The sequence below is a fragment of the Nuphar pumila genome, chromosome 12 (genome assembly GCF_984573655.1).
Source record: "Nuphar pumila chromosome 12, dmNupPumi1.hap1.1, whole genome shotgun sequence".
NCBI lineage: Eukaryota > Viridiplantae > Streptophyta > Magnoliopsida > Nymphaeales > Nymphaeaceae > Nuphar > Nuphar pumila.
Genome location: NC_143260.1, coordinates 16,273,498 through 16,295,404, shown reverse-complemented (window position 1 = coordinate 16,295,404; position 21,907 = coordinate 16,273,498). Strand labels below are relative to the sequence as shown.

At 35.5% G+C, this 21,907-nt stretch overlaps 1 protein-coding gene across 1 annotated transcript; it reads left to right on the top strand.

The window, feature by feature from the left end:
- Window positions 1-8,312: 8,312 nt before the first annotated feature.
- On the top strand, window positions 8,313-15,332 carry LOC149820130 (5'-3' exonuclease family protein). Its single transcript, XM_089981744.1, is given in 11 exon segments — window positions 8,313-8,390; window positions 8,464-8,500; window positions 8,593-8,770; window positions 9,161-9,239; window positions 9,427-9,471; window positions 9,587-9,778; window positions 9,873-9,987; window positions 10,103-10,203; window positions 11,619-11,716; window positions 12,794-12,951; window positions 14,833-15,332. Coding segments are annotated over 11 exon segments (1,581 nt in total).
- The last annotated feature ends 6,575 nt before the right edge of the window (window positions 15,333-21,907 follow it).

Genomic DNA, 21,907 nt, shown 5'->3' with positions numbered 1-21,907 from the left:
AGCTGGAAGAATTAGCTTCCCTAAACTCAACCCAAGGATCAGTCCTGCTCCTGCAAAACAGACTACATAGATTGTATCCCACCATTTTTGTGTATCACTCTTTAGCCGATAGGTATCGAAGTCTATTTGGCGGTCCTCAAGTACAAACAGGATACAAAAAGCTCGTTCAATCTCCTTGAGCCAACTTCCAGCCACCTCAAAATGGGTTTTTTCTCGAGTAAGTAGGTGGGTCCAATTTCAAAAACTTCTCGTATGTTACTTAACTGTGACTGGAGTTTTCATGGGTCAGTACGAACTGCCCACATTGATTTTGGATGTGTGTTCATTATTTGTGCCAAATTGTTAAGAACTTGCATGACAGAGCTTCTTTGTAATTGCTAATCAATAGTAGGGTTCTCGTTCATGTTGGTGTTCGTGCGATGACTCGTCTATCATAGTAGTCATGGTTTTATATAAGTGTAAATTCTTATATATCTCTTTATAATCATTAGAAAATTTTAAAGCTTTATTAATTATAATGGCAATGCTTTACTAAATTTTCATAACATTTAACCAGATTAGTCTTACAAAAATACTACCACAACATAATTTGTTTATTATGAGCTTATACATTGACTTGTATCAACTACTAGAAATTCCTTATTTTTTACGGGCGTTACGAGCACATCTTGAAATACTCTCTTGCGTTGCCCGTGTGCCTTTGCATTATCAGGTTCTTATCCACCTCCTTTACCAAAGTGTTAGAAAGGAAACGTCCCACCGAGTGACTCGAGAGGTCATCGATGAGAGGTGCCCAACAATGCAGTTTCTATCCTCAACATTTCTTATTGGGTATTCTCAATAGTGTGTTCTGTCTCAAAGACAACCCTCCACGTTATGAGGGTAAGTTTGTCTCTCAAGGCGATGGTTACACCAACAACAACCAAGTCCTGATTGGGTCCAAGTCTCATCCATAACTCTGGAGTCGGCACTTTCATAGAATATCATCTGCAGATCTTGTATGACAATAGCCTATTTCTGCATTACATCTGCGAGATCATGTAAGGCCTTAACCAACTCATCCATTTGTGTTTTCAACGTCATATAGTAATCACAAGACAATTTTTACATTAAGAAACAATTTTTGAACTAAGTGTAACTTTCTAATTATAAAGCATTCTTAAGTTTCTTGAATGGGTCGTTAATTACATTTTCCTAGATTTGGGCTCTGATGTTAAAGTTGTAATGCCCCAAAATTTATCTAATTTTAGGCAATTTTTTTAAAAGAAACACATAACAAAAATAACCAAAGTGAAGTTGGAAAATATTGGGCAATTACAAATGATTTCACATTCGAAAAAGTTGTTGGAAATAAATATCAACCAACCAAGTTTGAAGAGATATTACATCCAATCAACCCAAAGTTTAAGGATAATGTTTGACCAAATAAAAGTAAATCCCATATAAGCAAGCAAAAAATGGTCTTCATGACTTCTGTTGAAGCATCTTGCAACAACTCCTAATCAATCACTCTGACTTGTAAAATGTTAACATTAGGTGTTAGACTTCACAAGTCTTAATAGGGAATATCTTCCAAAAGTACACAAGTAAAGTGCCTGCATAAAAGAGCATGTTGGAGTTCAGCAATCCAAGTAACAAATTTAATTTCAATATTTAGCACACTCATAACAGAAATCATATTCAAGCATGTATGTACATCTAATTACAAAAAATAAAGCTGTATAGATAAAATTATGTTTTACTTGTTCAACCCCCTGTGGGTATGTGCAGTTCGAATATGTCAAGACAAATAAAATCTATCGAAGGTTCATTATTCTTGGGTAATTTAATACCTCAATTGACTATCTGAATTGGATTCTCAAAGGAACAATGTAATGACCAATAGATAACCCCTAAAGGTTGAGATAAACATGATGCATTCGACTTTTACATAAGTTACAAGACTTACCCACCTAAGATAAAATTGGATAATTCGGGTCCCCTAACTATGTGGGCAAAGGACCATCGAGTTATTGTTGCTCGCATGATTTTAGCATTGTATGTTTTAACAATAACAACCTGACAAAGTTTGCACTAGCTATCCTCTCTAAGGTAGCCTGACACTGGACGAGTATCGTTTTTTTCTTTTTAATTTCATTCATTTAGGCTATCTTTACGTGCCTCTCTTGGGCAAACTATGGGGTACACACTAAACCTTACGAGGAGTTCTTATGAAGTTCTTTAAATTGAGGGTCTTATTTGATATGAAAATGGAAAGGGAGAGCTCATGTTTCATCATGGTGTCTATTTTTTTCCCTACATTAAATGTTATTCCCTTCTTTTTTATATTAATTCCTTAAAGAAGGGGGAGCGGTTCAATCTTCCACTTTCCCCTCTTTATTACAAAAGCCAAGAATGCAACCACCAATGGGTGGTCTGTCATTTATTTAAGAAGGAGCCCACTAGTGAGGGGCGGCCCTCTCTTGTCTCCTTATATATATTATTTAGTTTTATTTATAATTTATATTTTTAGAGTAAATTTTGAAAAAATATTAAGATAGTTTTTAGTCATAGGTAATATATTAGTTAGATATATTATTTAATACTAATATTTTTAAATATTAATTAAAACTTTAATCTAAGTTTTCTATTTGATCCTGGATCCAGATTAGATCCAATTCTATTTGGATCAAACACAAACCATATCCAAATTCTAAATTGGATTTTGGATCCTCCCAAGATCTGGATCCACATACTATATTCATCAACTTTTCTGGAACTTTCGAAGATCCAGATCCAACTACTTTTGCTAATGAATTCCATATCTAACTCAGATCTAGATCCAAATTTCAACTCTAAATACATTTTTAATTATAGAATTCAAATTTCAAGTTTTAAATTTCTTGAACCCTTTAATTTTACTTGCACTAGTGATTTTACTAGCTTTTCAATAGATAAAGACAATACTAAAAAAGTAGGATAATTCCTTAGTCATTTATTGAAATAATTAACAAAAATTTGTAGGTCTTAAAAATTAGACTAAAAACAAACACTATTATCAGCAGATCCCACAAATCCTGCCATATTACAAATTCATACAAACAATGGTATGTTGACATAAACATAATTTTTCTGACCTTTTCACTTTCTATACTAGATTTGAACTAATTTGACTGCTCTGATACCAATTTGTAATGCCCTGACTTTTAAAATTAGATGAGATATTTTTTAGAACACGATGGAAGACTTCTCAAAACAATCCCAAGACCCAAGCACATCACAAGTTAGAATCAAATATTTCAAACAATTACAATTCAAATATAACTGAAGATTCAGACCACTCACTTTATAAAATAAAGTTAAAGGTTTACAATCGAGAAAGAATAAAAAGACAATAGAACAATTCAGTCCAGTCCAGTCCATACGCTATAAGTCCCCGTGATGTGGTGGTGGTCAGTGGGAGGGCGTTAGTGGTGTGTCTGAAGGTGGGATTCAAATGGGTTTCATAAAACAAGAAAGAACAAGCGAGTGTGTGGTGTTGAATGAACAAGAGGAGCGAGAGGGAAAGTGAGGCATGAGAAGAGAGAGAGTGAAAGAAGTTTCTTTAGAAGGGGGTCAGTTTATTAAAATATAATAAGAGCAAAAAAGAAAGGTGGTGGGAGAATAGATAGATAAGGAAGAGAAAGTGAAGAAATGGGATGACATGTGGCATCTCCAAAAAAATTATGGTTCATATTTGCCCTTTGAGCTTTAAGGTTTGGGGATTTTTATTTGACCCGCTTTGTTAAACGAGTTATTCTTGAGTCTTTTGATGATCCAAACCCAGTTTGGATTGATAATTTGGATCTCATATTGCTCTGTATTTCGATTTAAACTGGATCACCTAGTTTGGATCACAACCCTGTCCAACTACTCAGATTTTATGTAATAAATCCTAAAAATGTATATTTTAAAATTATGGGTATTGCAGGCATTCTATCTCCAGACAACCATCTCTAACTAAGTGGCCTAGGAAACAAATCTCTTTCCGGCCAAACATGCACTCTTTCCTTTTGACATACAAGTCATTCCTCCTCATGGTTTGAAACACCGTGCTTAGATGCTGCACATGTTTTTTCATACTGTCGCTATAAACAATGATACCGTTCGGATATACGATGACAAATCGATCAAGGTACAAGTAGAATATCTAATTCATCAAAGTAGATAAAGTTACAGGAGCATTTGTCAATCCCAAAGACATCACAAAGAACTTGAAGTCATCATATCGTATGATACACATGGTTTTGGCCTCATCTCATTTTATAATCCTAGCTTGCTAATCCCCCAATCACAAGTCTAATTTTGAGAAAACTCGAGTTCCTCCCACCTAATCGAACAAATCAACAATTAAAGGCAATGAGTATTTATTTTTTATAGTCAACTTTTTAAGTGCTATATAATCCACATATAACTACTTGAACCCGTCGTGCTTGGTATGAAACAACATAGAAACGTTGAAAGGCACCTTTGATGGTCGAATGATCCTGATATCTAGCATCCCATCCAATTGTCGCCTAAGTTCTTCCATTTTGAGTGGGGCCATTTTTTATGGCACCACAAGAGGGGGTCTTGCCCCTTACATGAACTCTATTTAATGATCAACTTTTCTTCAAGACAACTATTTTCTTTGCAACTTGGGGGGCATTGTCTCCCAAAACTCCTCTAACACAACTGGTGACAGAATATTCTCAAAAGGCTTTACCTCTTTCTCCTCTCACACCATTACTAGTAATGTTTGATCGCCTCGTTGAAGACTCCTCTTCATTTGTAGAGCAGAAACCATACAGGCATTCAATGATGATTACGTTGAAGCGAGGATCATGCACATAGACTCCTCACCCATGAAGCTGATATTCATGTGTAGCATTGACACAACTTTGCTCGCTCGTAAAAAAAACCATACCGAGGATTACCTTAAAATCATCCAACAGAGCAATCAAAAAGTCAGTTTTGTCAACCCACTTTTTAGCCTCGACTATCACATCCTTCTATACTTATATGATGGGTTGTGTGGCTGAATTCACTGCCTTCCTTACAATCATTTTCTGATAACTTAATTGATCTCAGAACAAAAAGTCATCCATTCTTATGGCAAGAAGTCACAAATACAACATAAATCAAACCTTAAATTGGCCATCTGTAACCATTTTAATTTTAACACAACCTAAATCACTTTGATTTTTTTTTTGACAAGCCCTTGCCAGCGTGCGAAAAAACCCAAGTGGGGCCCCACGACCACCCTGGCTTATGTCGCCCACCACCGGAAGCTACATACCGGTGCATCAGCAGGGATTCACATCTTTTGAGAGCCGATTATGTGATATGTCAAATCACTTTAAGAAAGTGATTTGACATCTTCACCGTCCATTGCTTCATCCCACAAGGACCTCATGGTCCTTGTGTACATTGTCGACGGTGAGAATGCCAAATCACTTGATCTGCCCTCCTCACTGGCCATGCGGGGGAACCCCGTTGTGGTCTAAACCACTTCGGTTTTTGAGAATTAATTATTGTAATATTATATAAATATTTCATTTCAAACTTCTGCAAGAAATATCAACGACATTTTTAAAAAATATGGCAAATTTATTGTAATCAAGGATAAATATTTTTCAAAGTCGCCTAACCCCAAAAAGATCTTGAGATTTACAAAATATCATCCATTTTAGAATATCATGACTTCTACACTTAAATTTTTAAATGTTTGTTTATATTTTTTAAAGTTGTTGTATTTGTAATATCTTATATTTTGATCTCTTTTCAGATATTTTTTTTCTCAATTTTTTTTTGTTTTTAATTTTTATTTTGTGGATTTTTTACATTTTTTTGAATTTTTAATTAGATCAATCCAAAACGATTTGTTTCGAACAGATTTTGCACTGAACGGTCATGCTTAGTAGAGGGCCAAGGTTGCAAATGGGTTGCATATAGGTCGGTCATTGTTGACCAGACATTGGATCCCTATTTCATTGAGTGGGTCCAATTCCATATATAGACCTGACACGGCACACATGATAGAATTCAGGATCTGGATATGTCCTGAACCTCTCTGATACTGGAACCGTACTAGACGGGTCAAGTACATTGGTTTTCATGCGACATAGATAAAATGGATCAGGTGAGACACAGTTCTGACCCCATCCAAACATATTTATTTATAATGATTCTGACCTGGATCCGATTAAACCGAACATTAATGTTCTGAATCTAACCTGTTATAAAACAAACACAATTTTATGGACTGTATCCACACAAAACTTGATTGGGTCGGTTTTCGATCCAATTCCAAACCACCTGCATCCTAGAAAGGGTTGTTATTTTGAGATAGGCCAATATGTATGATTAAGCTTCGGGCTGAGTTTATGTAGGATCCAGCCAAGAACATACCCGAATCTAAATTTGAGATGCTAGAGCAGGTTAAGGTCTAAATCCGAAGAGTCCTAACCTAGAAGAACCATATCCATGGTGAGATTCCATGAGGCAGGTTTTGCAATTTTTTTGCTGTGTCAGATCCGATTCAGTTCCGAATCCCCATGTATTTAGCTAACCATTTGAATGCCTAGATATGATCCTACAAGGCAACCATGGGCCACACATCCTGGGTTTGATCCTGTTTCTGATTTCATAGAATGTGTTGGTCAGGATTTGACTCCAGTTCCATATTCACAACCCAATCCAGATTTAATGTGTTCCGTATTACATGATCCAATGAAACCGGTATCCTTCATTGATTTTCACCTGTAAAATGCTAAATGGGCTGGATCGAACCCGGTTTTAACATGTCCTCATGAGGTGGATTCTATATCCAACCTAGATTTTGGTGTATTATATGCGAATGAGGAAATCCATATATATATATTTTATGCGAACATCTTCATCCATGCATAAAATATATGCGGACCTCCCCATCCTTACAAATACTGGTTATTTTTTCTTATATTTTATGCGAACTTTGTGAAGTCCACAAACAAAATCATGTGAATCTACTTACCTTTAAGTCAAAGGGTGCAATAAAGTCGAAAAGTCTATTTTTCATAAGTCGTTGTTTATAAACCACTCATCAGATTAAGGCGATCTTGGTGGCATTGGAAAGCTGCACTTCTACATCAGTAAGATGTGAAACTTCTCTTCGCAACTCTGGATCAAATCGTCTGCACTTAACAATACTTATATTATTGAACCATGTATGCACATATAGAATATAAAAGGATTTAGATTTATGTTACGTCTACATGTACTTACTCGATGTATGGGTCATCACTGACCAATTAAAAAAAATATAGATTTGTGTTGCGTCTTGCTCTCGACCCTTCATCATGTGATTTTAGCTCTCAATTATATCAAGACTAATGAGGCAGGTCAGGCCATCTGTAATATTCAATCCCCACCGCATATCTCACAGTTCTGACTTTGTATATTGAATACAATGTACAAGAGTGGGCACACTGAGACGTATACATACAGACACCAACAAGTATGTACAATATTTTTTAATATTAAGTTATTATTTAATATTTTTTAAGATTTTATTTTAATAAAAAATACATTTTCAACATTTAAATCATCAAAAGCCCCCCCCCCCCCCCAAAGAGTTTTGCCTAGTGGGAGGGGGACTTAGCTTTTAAACAGGTGGTCAAGGTTCCATTCTCATGAGCCTCACCCAGTTGCATACAAGAAGAGGCAAGGGCATTACTCGTGCCTAAGCAATGCGACTCTCTGGGCCAAGGGGTGCGTTATACCGACCGGCGTAATTAGGTTTTTGATCTCGGGGGTAGTTTTTTCGCTCCTAGTAAAAAATTCTAAACTTAAACAAAATAATTTTTATAAATTAAAAATTTAAAAAAATTTGTACCCTTGCATCCTATTTTCCAAAAAAAAAATTTAGAACTTACGAGTCGAACCCGCATCACGCATCTTTGTGACATAGGCTCCTAGTGGATTCGGTGTGGGTTAGGGTTGGGTCATGCTCAGCTCGTGTTGACACCGGGTCACCGTCGACGCGCAGCCAAACAAGACTCACCTGTTTGCCCTCATCAACTTGGGAATGCATGCGTGGCAGGATGTCGCCGGACGCCTTGACTTGTACGCACACCATATTTTCGCATATCATTTCAAAACGAAAAAACGCGCGCAAACTCACCCGCCTCCTTCAAAAGGTGAAAAAAGGGAGAGAGCGGGAAGCGGGCATCAAATTCACCCATCATCCACTCTCTCACATTCTTGAATCATTCCGACTGCAATTTCTTCTCTTCCCTTCTTCTCCACTCGAAAAAAGAAGGAAGGAGAAGAAAATGGGGATCAAAGAACTTCTCAAATTCATGAAGCCCTTCATCCATCCTGTTCACATCCGCAAATATAAAGGCAGACGGGTAATCCCTGACCATCCAACTTCATACTTTTTACTATTTTTTTTAATCACGGTCTGTTAGTTGTTTAATGCAGGTTGGGATCGATGCGTATTCATGGCTTCACAAAGGAGGTAATCCGAGTTTTTTGTTTTTGGGTTCATCTGGTTTTCTCATTGCAAGATCGATCTCTGATAATTGATTGTCGTTCATTCTGTTGGTTCAGCTTACTCTTGCAGCATGGAGATCTGTATGAATCAGTCTCGGGGTGATGCCGGCGCTCCTTTCATCCAGTACTTCATGCACAGGATCAATCTGCTTCGGTACAATCAGATCGTCCCCGTTGTTGTCTTCGATGGCGGATGCATTCCTTGCAAATCGGCCACTGAACTCCAACGTCAGAGGTGGGCTTCTTTTGAGCCATTTGCATCCTTAGAGTTGTTTGAGCCTACAACCGGTCAGTTAACAGCCGGCCGGCGGCAGCTCTACCACTGAGCTACTTTTGAGCACCCCCTGCTTATAGTTGTTTGAGCGTACTGCCAGTTAGTTAAGAGCCGACTGCTCTACCATTGAGCTGCTGAGGAACAGCATGAGATTAGATCTCATAGTGCTTAACTCCTGTTCTGAACCCATGACCATTGTGAGCACTAAACTTCCTTGGCAACTCCCGGAACTTCAGTGGTTCTGTTAGTCATCTCATTTTATGGCGAACCTCAGAAAGAATCTATTTCATCATGTGCTTAAGATCAATGATATTTTCAGGGATTTATTTTTGTTATTCGGTGATGCAACAGGAGGAGGGAGACTAATCTGTCTCTGGCTAAGCATAAGTTATCTCAGGGTGATGTACATGCAGCCATTGAATACTTTCAGGTGATCTCTTTTTCCTTTTTTTTTTTTGAATTTCTCTCTTTCTTTATTTTGGTCATTAAGGAAAAGAAGGAAGATAATTGCCGGTTGAATTTTGATATTTCATTAGCAAGATCTTTCTATTGTTGACAGTTTTTGGGAACTTTTTTTTGTGTGGGGTGTGTGTTTTGGGGGTGGGGGGTCTGAACAGAGAGCAGTTTCCATAACTCCATCCATGGCACACCAGTTGATTCAGGTTGGTGAACATTCACAACTGATTTACAAATAAATGGATTGTGCTTATAATGATTTGCCGTTTTATGTTTTACTTTGTTTTATTATCGTTCTCTCTTTGGGGCCTGTTGGTATAGATTGTCTTGTATGAATCCTCGCATTGCTTGTTTGCATTGTAGATCCTGAGAGCAGAGCAGGTGGAGTTTATAGTTGCGCCTTACGAAGCCGATGCACAATTGGCATATCTGTCGAAGCTAGAAGAAGCTGAAGGTGGAATATCGGCTGTCATAACAGAAGACAGTGATCTATTGGCCTATGGCTGTCGAGCAGTATGACATTCTCTTTTCTTTCTTTTGAAATTAGGGGATCACTTAAATAAGGACTTTCTTTCCTTCACTCTCAACTTTGTTTGTCATTTGAAAGGTTATCTTCAAAATGGATCGGTACGGTAATGGAGAAGAGATATTAATGAGTGATGTGTATAACTGCAATGCGGGTGGATTGTCGTTTAGAAATTTTGATGAGGAACTCTTCACAGGTAAAGAATATTCACAAATTGTAATTGTTTTGGGACATAAAAGCTATCACTGTTTCAGCTTATGCGTGAGACTGTTGTCTATCTGATGCTGCATTGGTTATTATCTTCTCTCCAGGTATGTGCGTGTTGGCTGGATGTGATTTTCTTCCTTCTGTCCCAGGCATTGGGATCAAACGGGCACATTTATTGGTCTCCAAATATAGGAATCTAGATAGGGTTTGTACCACATCCTTTTGATGCATTGTGTTTCTTGTTGAACCTCTTCTGATGATTTCAGCTTGCCTAGGGTTATAGTTGCATGTTTTTTGATGATTCATAATCTACTGTAACACTCTACAATCATATAGATATTGTCTAGTATGGTCACAAAGCCAGTTGCCAGTTGCTACCTTTATTGATTTCCATGTGCTTTCCTGTGAATTCATCAATTTATTTAAACAAGTCAAGGAGTTAAAATATTAATATAAGAAATTGCGCCAACAATATGGTGCTGTTATATAGTTTAACTGGATACCATTGAAAATTCGGTGAACTGCAATTCTATAGAACTTGTTGCTGATGAAAGGCACATGCACTGACCTATACCTAAAAACACCCCCACACTGAGCCTCTCAATGCAGTATTCCTTCATGCACCTTGGGTATCAGCATTGCCTCCTAAACCGTTTTTCTTCTTGCATAAAGTCCAAAGATTTCAGAATTGGATTGCAAAAAATAGCGAGAGCTAAACTTGAAACGAAATGCAAATATTGAGAAAGTAATACTGTGATAACAGAAAATGAAAAGGCATGAATAAGAAAAGAATCTCTTCATCTATCATATATTTACACCATAGTCACCTTTATCTTTAAAGGTAATTTCTCGGCGAGGGTATTTCTCTTGACAGATTTTCAAAAGTTGCTAACTCTCTGGAATATCTTTGGAGTTTAAAAAATTGAAAAAATATAAATAACAACAAAAAAGCTAAGAAAACAATAAGTTTTGCATTATTTTTCTTTAAAATTACAAAGAAACATGTTTTAAAGGTTTTAAAATATAAAAAAAAAGAGATGCAAACTTAATAAAAAAGATTTCCTTTTCCAAAAAATATCATGATATTTTGTTTTTGGTGATATTTTGAAAATATCATGACATGTTCCCGATATTATCAAATACCTTGAAATAGCTGATAATATCATGATATTTTCAAAATATTGGCGATATCTGTAACAGTGATCTACACATTATTATGACTTAAATAATATGGCAATAACAAATCTAGTATTTTCATAAAATTAACAAAAACGGTGTTGCTCTAGGCCTGTCCATATATTTAAGTCAAACAGATTAACAAGAACTATTTTTTTCTGTAGTAAACAAAACTAGATTAATCATTGAAGATTTAAAATATAAGGTCATATTGACACCTAAATCACTCAATCCTAATTTGTGATTTATGACAAACAAACTGTACAAACATTGATAACAGAAGCACGAACCTGCTATCTTCTTTTTCCTTTTTTCACCATCAATTGAGTGTAGGATGTTTTGTTCATTTTATTGTAATTTTAAAATTGTCCAATCTTACCGTTTCGTGCTTTAGAGTTACAAACTCATTAATTGGATTCATTCTGTTATTGCATTTATGTACAGGTATTGTCTATGCTCAAGTATGAGAAGAGTCAGCAGATGCCAGAAGGTTATGTCAAGGCCTTCGGAGAAGCAATTGCTGTTTTTCATCATGCCATAATGTGATATTATCATTATTTCATCCTTGATTCTATTATCCATGATGAGTTTCCTCGTGTGCCATTTTTCTCAACTGTGTTAATCTCCATCACAGATATGATTCGAACATAAAAGTGCTCAGACCAATGAAGCACTTGCCGCAGAAGCTACTTGAATTACTTGGTAGAGATGTCAGATTTCTTGGTCCGTATCCTTTTATATGTCTTCACTTTCTATTGTGGGAATAAACCTATTCAAGCCAGTATATACTTATGGATCTCCTCCACTTTAGCTTACCTAGTCTTCCAGCTAGTATGTGCCATGCTACTCAGTTCAAAAAGTTTTTTTTTTTGGGGGGGGGGGGGTGTTACTCAGCTTGAAAGTTCTTGCAGATCGTATGCATGTACCATGTCATCTTTGTTTGTGTAGTTGTGTGCCATGCCAAAGTTCGACCATGTCCTTTGTGTGTGTGTGCGCGCACGCACACACACTCCTCTAGTTCAAAAACTGGCACACTTTCTTGTGTGTCTTGCATTCATCTACTGCCCTTTAGATCGGATAATTTGTCTACACGCCCTCTGCATGCATATACTTTTACCCCACTTTATGTATTTAGGAAGTTGTGAATAAAATGATTCAGCCTGCAACCGTCTGTAGAGGATATCTGTCAACTAGTGCAGGAATCCTATCCATCCTCTCCAGAGTAGCTGCAATGTGGTGCCAATTGATCTCCCATACAAGCAGGCCACTTATGGGGAGTCGCTTGATGTGCCAAGCAGGACCTTCATCTTAAAATTTTGTTGCACCCCACACATGCTCAAAAACATGTCCATTTAGGGGCAAATATCAACTTGATAGTGGTTTTGGTTTTAGTCTTTAATTTCTGCACTATTTCATGTTTTAAAAGCTCTGTTCTGTTTTTGTAGTAGGCGGTCTCATTTGTTATCTCAAGACTGATTATGACTTGGATGCCTTCACCCAATTGCTCTTGCTCATCTATGCTTTGCCCAACTGGACAAAACAGGACCTATCCTGTCCGTAAGATTCTGTAGATACTGTTTATAACCTTGATGTTGTCCTTAATGGTCATATTGAAACAGAATGGTTGATCCATCAACTGCAATAGCTATTGCAGAAGGTCGCATTGATCCAATCACATTTGAAGCTTTTGGCAGCAATGAGTCAGAGATCGATGTTGAGAAATCTCCAAACTGCTTTGCCATTTTCTCTCCCAAAGAGATGAGAGATGGAACTGGAGGCAAGTAGCACCTTTAGTTTTTTTTGGCAAGATTTATTTTTCATTTCATTGTATCATGAGCGAGCAGGAACAACTGAGCCCGGCAAGGATCTATCCTACATGTAAGCAGGATCAGGGTCTCTGGTGATCTGACTGGCTGGGAGGCCAACAAATCTAAATGAGGCATGCTTCTCGCCTCTGAGTGGCTAACTGTGGAGATCTTTTGAAGGGGACACGTGTCCCCATGGGGTTGGTGTCTCACTAAGCTTTTGTCAAATAGTCCAAGCAATTGTTCCTAGAGGTGGGTAATGGGCTGGGCTGCCCGGCCGGTCCGCGACGGGCCAGGCCCAAGCTGGTGCTGAACCGGCCGACATGGGCTGGGCCATGGGCCGGCCTGCAGCTGCCGGTGCTTGTTATATATTTTAAATAATATATATAACATAAAATATATATTTTATATATAATAAAATATGCATATTATATATAATATAATAATCCCAGCCGTGGGCCAGGGTTTTCCCAGTGGACTAGCCCTGACTGGGATGGTGGCCTGGCCTGTCGTTTGATGGGTCGGGCTACGATAGGACCGGCCCTGCCCCGTTGCCCAACCCCAATTGTTCATCTCCACATGCAGACATCGGTCGTATAGAAAGGGATATAACAACTATTAAAACTAAAAGGGTTATTTACAAGAAATATATTTTTGATAATCCAAATGTTCACATTTGAAAAACTTATAATTCAAAAGCATACTTAGTTTTATGTTTGATTATTCAAATTCATAACCCTGGTAACTATTCTACATTAAGTCATGATTAATAGTTAATAAATCCAAAATTTGACCCTCATTAAATTGCTTCCTTTTTGCCTATTTTACCTTTCATTAATCTCTCTCTCTTGGTAAATTTGAATTTTTTTTAAAGGTTAAATAATGATTTTGAGAGAAAAACAGGAAAGATCGACCTAGGAATTAATCATACGTATGCTTTTGGTTAACCATAAAATAAATGAGGTTGGCATTTGAATTACCAAATTTTTAGGTATGAATTTGAATTATATTTCCTTTGTATTTGTTATTGTAAATAATCCAAATTAAACATATGAAAGTAAAAACCCGAAAAGCCATGTTCAAATTGCATAATCTTTCTGATAAATTGTTGGTTTGATAAAAAGATTAATGATGAATTGAAAATTTTATCGTGGACTTCAATTTTTTGTAAATCTTATTGCTAAAATTTAGATGGAAAAAAGTGTACATGTCCTGTTGCATGCACTCATGCCACATCAATGGCACTACTAAGCAAAGCATATGAGGGTGAGTTGTGATTCAGGGAGGGAGCCCTTAAGTGCCCGGGTATGTGACACTAGCCAATCACATGACATCATTGCATGGGGCCTGCAACGACAGATTGCAGACCCCACATTGAGTGCTGTGATTGGCTATGTAGACCCACCTGCTTAATGTGGTGGGTATACTTGCCATTCACATTCTCCCCCATTGTTTACCATGGATGAATGGGGCTCACATGCTTTGATATGGTGGGGCCAATGTTGTCAATATCGGCAGAAAATCAATACGATACTAATCTGAATCTGCTATTTTTAAATAAATATAAAAAACATTTAAAATTAATTTTATAATATTATTTTAATATTAGTTAAAGGGTTTTGACACATGTCTGGTTCTTATTGACGTGAAATATTTTTTAATTACTTTTAGCCGATTTAGAACGATTCACTTGAGAATCGTTGGCCAAATGATTCAGGGCTGGTACCGATACTGACAACATTGGGTGGGGCATCCCTTGTATTCACACATGCACCTCCAGTATAGTGTTTACCATGGATGAAATCTTTATCAACCTGTTGCCTGACACTATTCCTTTTTGGGCATGAATTAAGAACGTAGGACACTTGTGGAGCAGCAAGGAGCAAGCCATGAGGGCACTTGTAACCGTGATCATCATGATGGGGGCAGGTTTACAAAGGAAGCTGCTGCACTAGGGAGGCTTTGTGCTGCCAACTCTTCAGCCAACAGCAACCATATGATGGAAGAAAAAGTGTTCAGTTTTCCTGATAACAACCCCTTCAGCAACAATAAGAAGAGGAAAAAGGGTGATGATGGTGCTGGTGGAAATTGTGTGGAGGGTGAAGAGAGCCTTATCCTCAGTGAGCCCCTCTCTTGCATCACTGATGACAATTGCAGTAGTGATGGTGATGGTGATGGTGATGGTGATGGTGATGGTCTTGTTGGTGCTTTGTTCGTTCCTGATTCTCAGCCAAGCGTCGAGTCTAGGCCTACAAGCAACACTACAACAAAGAGAAGTGAAAGTGGAAAGAGATCCAGGAAGAGAGTTTGTGGCAAGGATGGTGGCATCCTTAGGTTCTTCACTCACTTGTAAAGTTATGGCATCACAGAGGTCTAAGAGGACCTGACAAGAGCTCCGCGTACCTGGCAAAATGGGTCATCCCCTCATGTGACATGATGGGTTCTCTCCTACATTAAATCCTAGTCATCCAATCAATGGCTAGGATTGATCCACATTTTCACTTGGATGTGGACTGACTCTAGCCATCCAAATGATTCATTTGGACGGCTAGGATCAACATAGGGTGGAACCCATTCTATGCCAAAGGATGGGATTCTTTTTGCAAGTTGAAAGAAGTGCGTTTGATATTCGGAGTGCACTTCTCTTTGCCATAAGGCTTAAGCCAAATGAAAAACTATTCTTTTGGATAGAGGGATTTCTTACACCGAATCCAATAAACAGTCAATGCAACACCTTTAAGCCCATAAATGGACACCCGAATCATGACTGTGGTTTCTTCATACTAGAAAAAAAGAACTGGGACTTGAAAGAGTTTATTAATTTGCAATTTGGTGCGTGATGAGAAACTAGAGGCGTTGGCCAACTTCTTTGGATGGTTCAAACTTAACCCGTACCTTGATTGGCAATGTGGTTGTAAATACAAGACTTGACTAAATTAATTTCTTTAGCAGGGGGAATATAGTATCAGTTATTTTTGTTAGCAAAGCATAAACCAGAAATTTTATGCCTTGGGCCGATGTTTGAAATGTGTTAAGGTTTATTTACATAAACACACCTGGTTTTTTTATAATTCCATTTACACCTAAATACCTATGATTCAAAATCATACTTAGTTTTGTCTTTGGTTATTCAAATTCATATCCCTGTTGCCTTGGAGATATGCACAAGTTGCCCCTTCAAGTTTTGAACTTATGATGTCTTGTAAACTTGGTGGCATTTACAAGTTGCCCCTATTAGATAAGTGGCGCTTGTTGTGGGCAGATGCAGGTAGCTTTCAACATTTAGGATGTGTTTGGACTTTGGATCCAATAAATTAAAAGAGAGACTTTAAGTGGCCAAAAAATAAATGAAATCTGACCATACTGTCATTGTAGAATTGTGTGATCTTTGAAATTCCTCACAATTTGCTAAAATCTTTTCCATGTTTAAAATTTTGGTTTTCTACTTTTTAAGATATTGTTTATCTTTTGCATAAGTGAACCTGTTGATGTTTGCATGATAGATATTACATTGTTTGAAGGTCATAATATTGTAATAAAAAAGAGATTCACATGAACATTTTGTAGGCTTTCATAAAAGAATTTGTGAACTTGGTTAAGTTATCCCAAGAAAGAGATTCTTTTAGAATTTAAAAGTTTTAGCTTGGTTGGTTTGTTTCATTTATTTGCAGCAGTTCTAAAATTTGTATAGATGTTATGTAAATCTTTTTAACTAAAAGCTTGCTTAAAGTCAATATGTACACCTTTAATTATGTCATACTTTTGCAAATCATTCTTGCGAATGATTCTAAACTTATATATATATATTTTATTTGAGTTTGCTTAACGTCAACTATTTGTAGATTTCATGACTTTTATTTTGATACCATATAAACTTCTTTTCAGTAAAACTTGCATAAAGTTTGAATGTATATTCATAAATGTGATGACTTTTGCAAAAATGTGTTGCAGACTCTTTTAACTTTGCATGTTTTTTTATTGCAAGTGCGTGTTACATATTTGTAAACATCACGACCTTACGTGCAAACCTTTTTAACTAAAATTGTATAATGACAAGATATACATTTGCAAAAGCTCGACATTTGCAAAAGTCTCACATTTGCAAGCATTGCACGACTTTGTTAATGCAAAACAAATATAATTAAGATGTGAATATCCTTTAGATATTTACAAATGTCCTTCTAAAGATTGCAAGAGAAGGCTTGTGAACATCTTCAGTACATGCAAAACTTTTGACCTCAATTGTGGATATTTTGAACATTCACATATTGAACATGAGTTTCACAAATATTTTCATGATGTTTTTGAGAATCTCTTTATCTTTATGCATAATTTTTGCAAACTGTCATATGAGCATTGCATTTTTATGCCTTGTATGTATCAAAGCTTTGTTTTGCAAATGAGTACCATTTTTTTATAAAATTAAGGTTCTTACCAATGGTTTTATGGTCCCTAACCTATTTCCCTCAACAAGTTCTTTTGGTGAGGTGTCATTTTTGTTGCTTTATTTTTGTCACAAAGTGACATATCATGCAGTGTTTGACACCATTGGCGGTAAGATATTTCAGTAAGTACAAGTTTTGCTCTTTGTAATTGTTGAAGCAGTTATTTTGTAAAATAATAACATGATTGTCAAGGTTTTTTTTTTTTTTTGCATATTAAATAGCATATTTTATTTTTTTGTTTAATTCAATTCCATGTGAGTCTCCTTTGCTCATTTTTTTTCTTAATTTGATATGTTTCTATCATCAAATTTAATTGTTTATCATGTATTATAAAGATGACTAGAGAACAATGACCAGATTTAAGTTTTTTTTTTATATTTTTAGTACCTTATTTCATTTTTTTTGTAATTTTATTTCATGTGAGTTGCTTTTGTCTAGCTATTTACTTCTATCATTGAATTTGGTTGTATAGAAAGTTGTTCATCCTTTATTATAAAGATGACAAGTGAAAAAATTGTCATAAATGCACCAACACTCACTAATGGATCAAAGAAATATGTAGGATATGTACATATTATAAAAAAGCTGTTTGAATTTGCTCTCTCTTCCATAAACATTGTGTAATATATTAAAGTTGCTCACTTTTGAATACTTTATTTTTTACAAACAATACACTAGCTGATGGTTCATACTATGAGGTATGAAAGAAGCTTGATATGTAGATAGAAAAAGAACATGATTTGTGGCCAAGAGCGTGTATTTTTTATATAATTTATAAAAAATGCATCATTATTAAGATGAGGTCGGGACTACTATGATTAAATAAGAAACCTCATATATTCACTGAAAAGCGAGGCTTTAGTAAGAAAAAATCTTGCTACAAAAAAGGTTAATACATTTGTGTCTATAATCATGCCTTCCATCCAGAAAAAATTTAAAGATGGTGATAGTGAGCAATCAGTGGTTAAGGTGTGTAAGAAGTCATTGACTTTGGATTCTTTGATAGTTGCTAACTTATAGGCCCAACTAAATTAAACATGAGACATAGCTACCTATAGTGGAAATGATGAGGTAGATATGGGGAGGGTTAACACAGTGAGTGTGGAGAGGGCAGAGGAGGAACCTCAAGAAGGGAAAGATGTCAAGGATGAGATAGAGGAAAGTGTGGAAAAGACAAAATATTTGCCTTAAACAAATAAAGAGACTAATGCTGAAGTAAAAAGTAGGGTTGGTGGTGTGAGGAACTTCAACAAAAGGATGAGGCAAAGGTTGAAGGGGAGAGTGAGGTTGTTATTGGCAAGAAGGTAGATGCTGATCTTTAACAAAGGGAGGAGGCTGAGGTGGAGGATGACAATGAGAAGATGATGAAAAAGGGGGAGGTAGTGCATGCTTCCATGAAGAGGTCGTAGTAGCTCACAAAGTTCAATGCTCACGAGTAGGTACTTTCTAAATATGTTGATGTGTATGCAATATTTGAATATGTTTGTAGTTAATTTTAATGTTATATTCAATAATTAAATTAAAACATGTGAGTGTGTGTGAAACATGCCAGTAAGATAACTAGTTTGAATATTATAATTCTTGTTCATGCATTTAACGATTGATGTGTACAAAATTGTGGGTCAATATTTTGTTGATGTTTGTAGTTCTAAATATAATAATCTTACACTCAAGTTCTAGATAATAGATTAAAACAGGTGACTTTTATCTATAGGTTTCTTGATAGATTTTATGTAACACTCTAAAATTTTAACCCAAGTTTTTTTTTTAAAAATATGTAATTAAATGCAATATCTTATCAATGACATTGCCTAAATCGAATTAAGCTCTATGGAGTCAGCATGTGTAACCAGCAGCATTTAATAATATCTTACAACCGAGTTCGAGAAAAGACATCCAATTGATAAAACCCTTTATTCAAATAAATTTTGAAATCACATCGAAAAACATTAATTTGAAATTGTTTAAACACTCTGAGAATGTTACATGTACTTAATAAAAAAGTGAAAAAAGAATAGTTATCAATAAATGAGTAATAAATCAAATGGTTTTATATAAGACTTCACATTATATATGGTGAGCATGCCGCGACCTGCCTAACAATCATCAATCTTGATATTTCTTAAATGGGTGCATTGTACATCTCCACAAATGGCAAGATTAATAGTCAGTGCTACTGAAGATGCATCCTGTTGCCTAGAAAATGGTCTCTGCATATATTTTTATCATTGCATAATTATTGTTAGTAAAATTACAAAAGCACACCTAAAGTTTTAGTGATAATGAAAATACACATAAAATTTTGAGATTGCTGAAAACACACTTAAATTGATACGCCATTAATTAAAAACACACTATCATCAATTTAACTTGGGTTACTGTTAACCTAATTAGAGTATTCTGTTGTTAATTTACCCTCAAACCTTTTTTTTAATAAACAAAAATTATATCCATACTAAACTGGAAGTGTTATAAAATCCTATGATACAAGCTTAATCAAGCTTAATGGAATTTATTAAACTAATAAAGCCCAAGTCAATTATTTATTTGAACAAGTTTGAGCTTAGCTTAAATGGGTTACACCCGATCTAGCTTGGCTCCTTGCGCAACCCTACTTTTATTAATGAAAAAGATATTATTTACAAACCATACTTGACATTTTTTATTCAAATTCATACAGAAAATACTTAAAATACAAAATCATACTTAGTTGAGAAAATTTCAAATAACACCAAACATTCTAATTCGGGTGTACACCAAACTTTTGAAAGGTTTCAATTACCCACCAAACGTTTTGCATTAGTTAAGTGAATGCCTCCCAAATCAGTTACTATCAAATTATCAATAACCTCAGTTACTTATCTAATAAAATGGCCAATCTATCCATAAGACATTGATGGTAAACTTTTCTCAAACAAGAAAGCATTACTTATTAAGACTGTAATCGAGATTCAGATGCAAAATCCAATACAGAGCGGATATGATTAATCAGATCCTATTTTGGCTACCGGATCTAGCTAAACCACTTTGGATCTGGTTGGATGTTGGATAATATCCTACCTGTTGACACCTCTTTTACTATAGTCTGGCGATATCCATAGCATCATCACCTGGCATATTAACATTTTTAAGAAAAAATAAATTTCAACTAATGGCAAAAATTAATGAATTGAAAAAGCAAATGTAGCAAATTAAATAGAATATATCTATAGTGTTATCATAATATAAATATAAAGTAGGAATGCATAAGGGTGGAAGATCTATTTAGGTCTAACTCAGATGTAACTCATATTGTTTGACTCTATTTGGGCATGAAAGGATTAGGTTTCACCAATTCTTGGTAGACCCTAACAAGGTGAAGTTTAGATCCTATATAAATCCATAACTCTCTTTGAATATTCGAGTTAGATTTGGATCCAATCTAGACATTTTTTCAATAATATGAATATAGTTTTCAGACAAGGTCTGACCGAACCCATATTAAACCCATTTATTTCTTATGTCAAGGGTAGGGCTATCAACAAGTTGGGTTTGTATTGGCGATCTAACTCGACCCAACCCAAATTCTCAGATATGGGGATAAAAAATGCTTACTGAAATATTATTTGGGTTGGCCCAAACCCAAGTAATATGGAAGTTGGTTTTGGGTTATGATTTTTGTCAAATATCTAATTTAACCTTGTATTTTAGTAAAAGTACCTCTTAAATTATATGGATCTGGTGTGAGATTTCATTTTCTTAACAGGATAAAACCTGATATTTTAAAATGGATTTAAAATTGGATTCAGATCCAACTCAAACATCACAATGAAGTTACTGATTCATATGATCTCTTAGCCATATCCAACCCGTTTCTATTCCTACATAAGGATAGTTAGCATGTTGGGAAGTCATGCATGCCTTTGCAATAAGGGTAAGAAGTGGTTACAAATTCATGCTCAGGGTATATATATATTCTCTTTTTAATTATGATTAATAAATTCATAACTATTACCCTAATTAAATATGCATTTTGGCCCATTTATCTTTTCTCTCCAAAAGGGTAAAATTGACTTTTTAAACTAAAATCATGAATTTGAGTGAAAGTAGGAAAAGCCAACTTAATAACTGACCACAAGTATGATTTTAGTCAACTACAAAATAAACTAAGGTGTTGGTTTGAATTACCCATTTTTTTATATGAGTCTAAATTATAATTGTTTTTGTGTATGCTTGTGTAAATAACTAACAATATAATCTACTATATTTTAATAAAAATAGTAAAGATATTTTAACCATTTTATTTGGGCCAAGCTTAATTTTACTGTAAAGTTGAAAAAGAAGTGGTTACAAATAAATGAGTAATAAGTCAGGCAGTTTTTATATAATTTTACTATTTTATAATTATTGTTAGAAAAGCTTTCAAAAGTGATAATAAAAACACACTTAAATTTGCGCTCCATAAATTGAAAAGGCACTTTCATCCATTTAAACCTAAATTGAG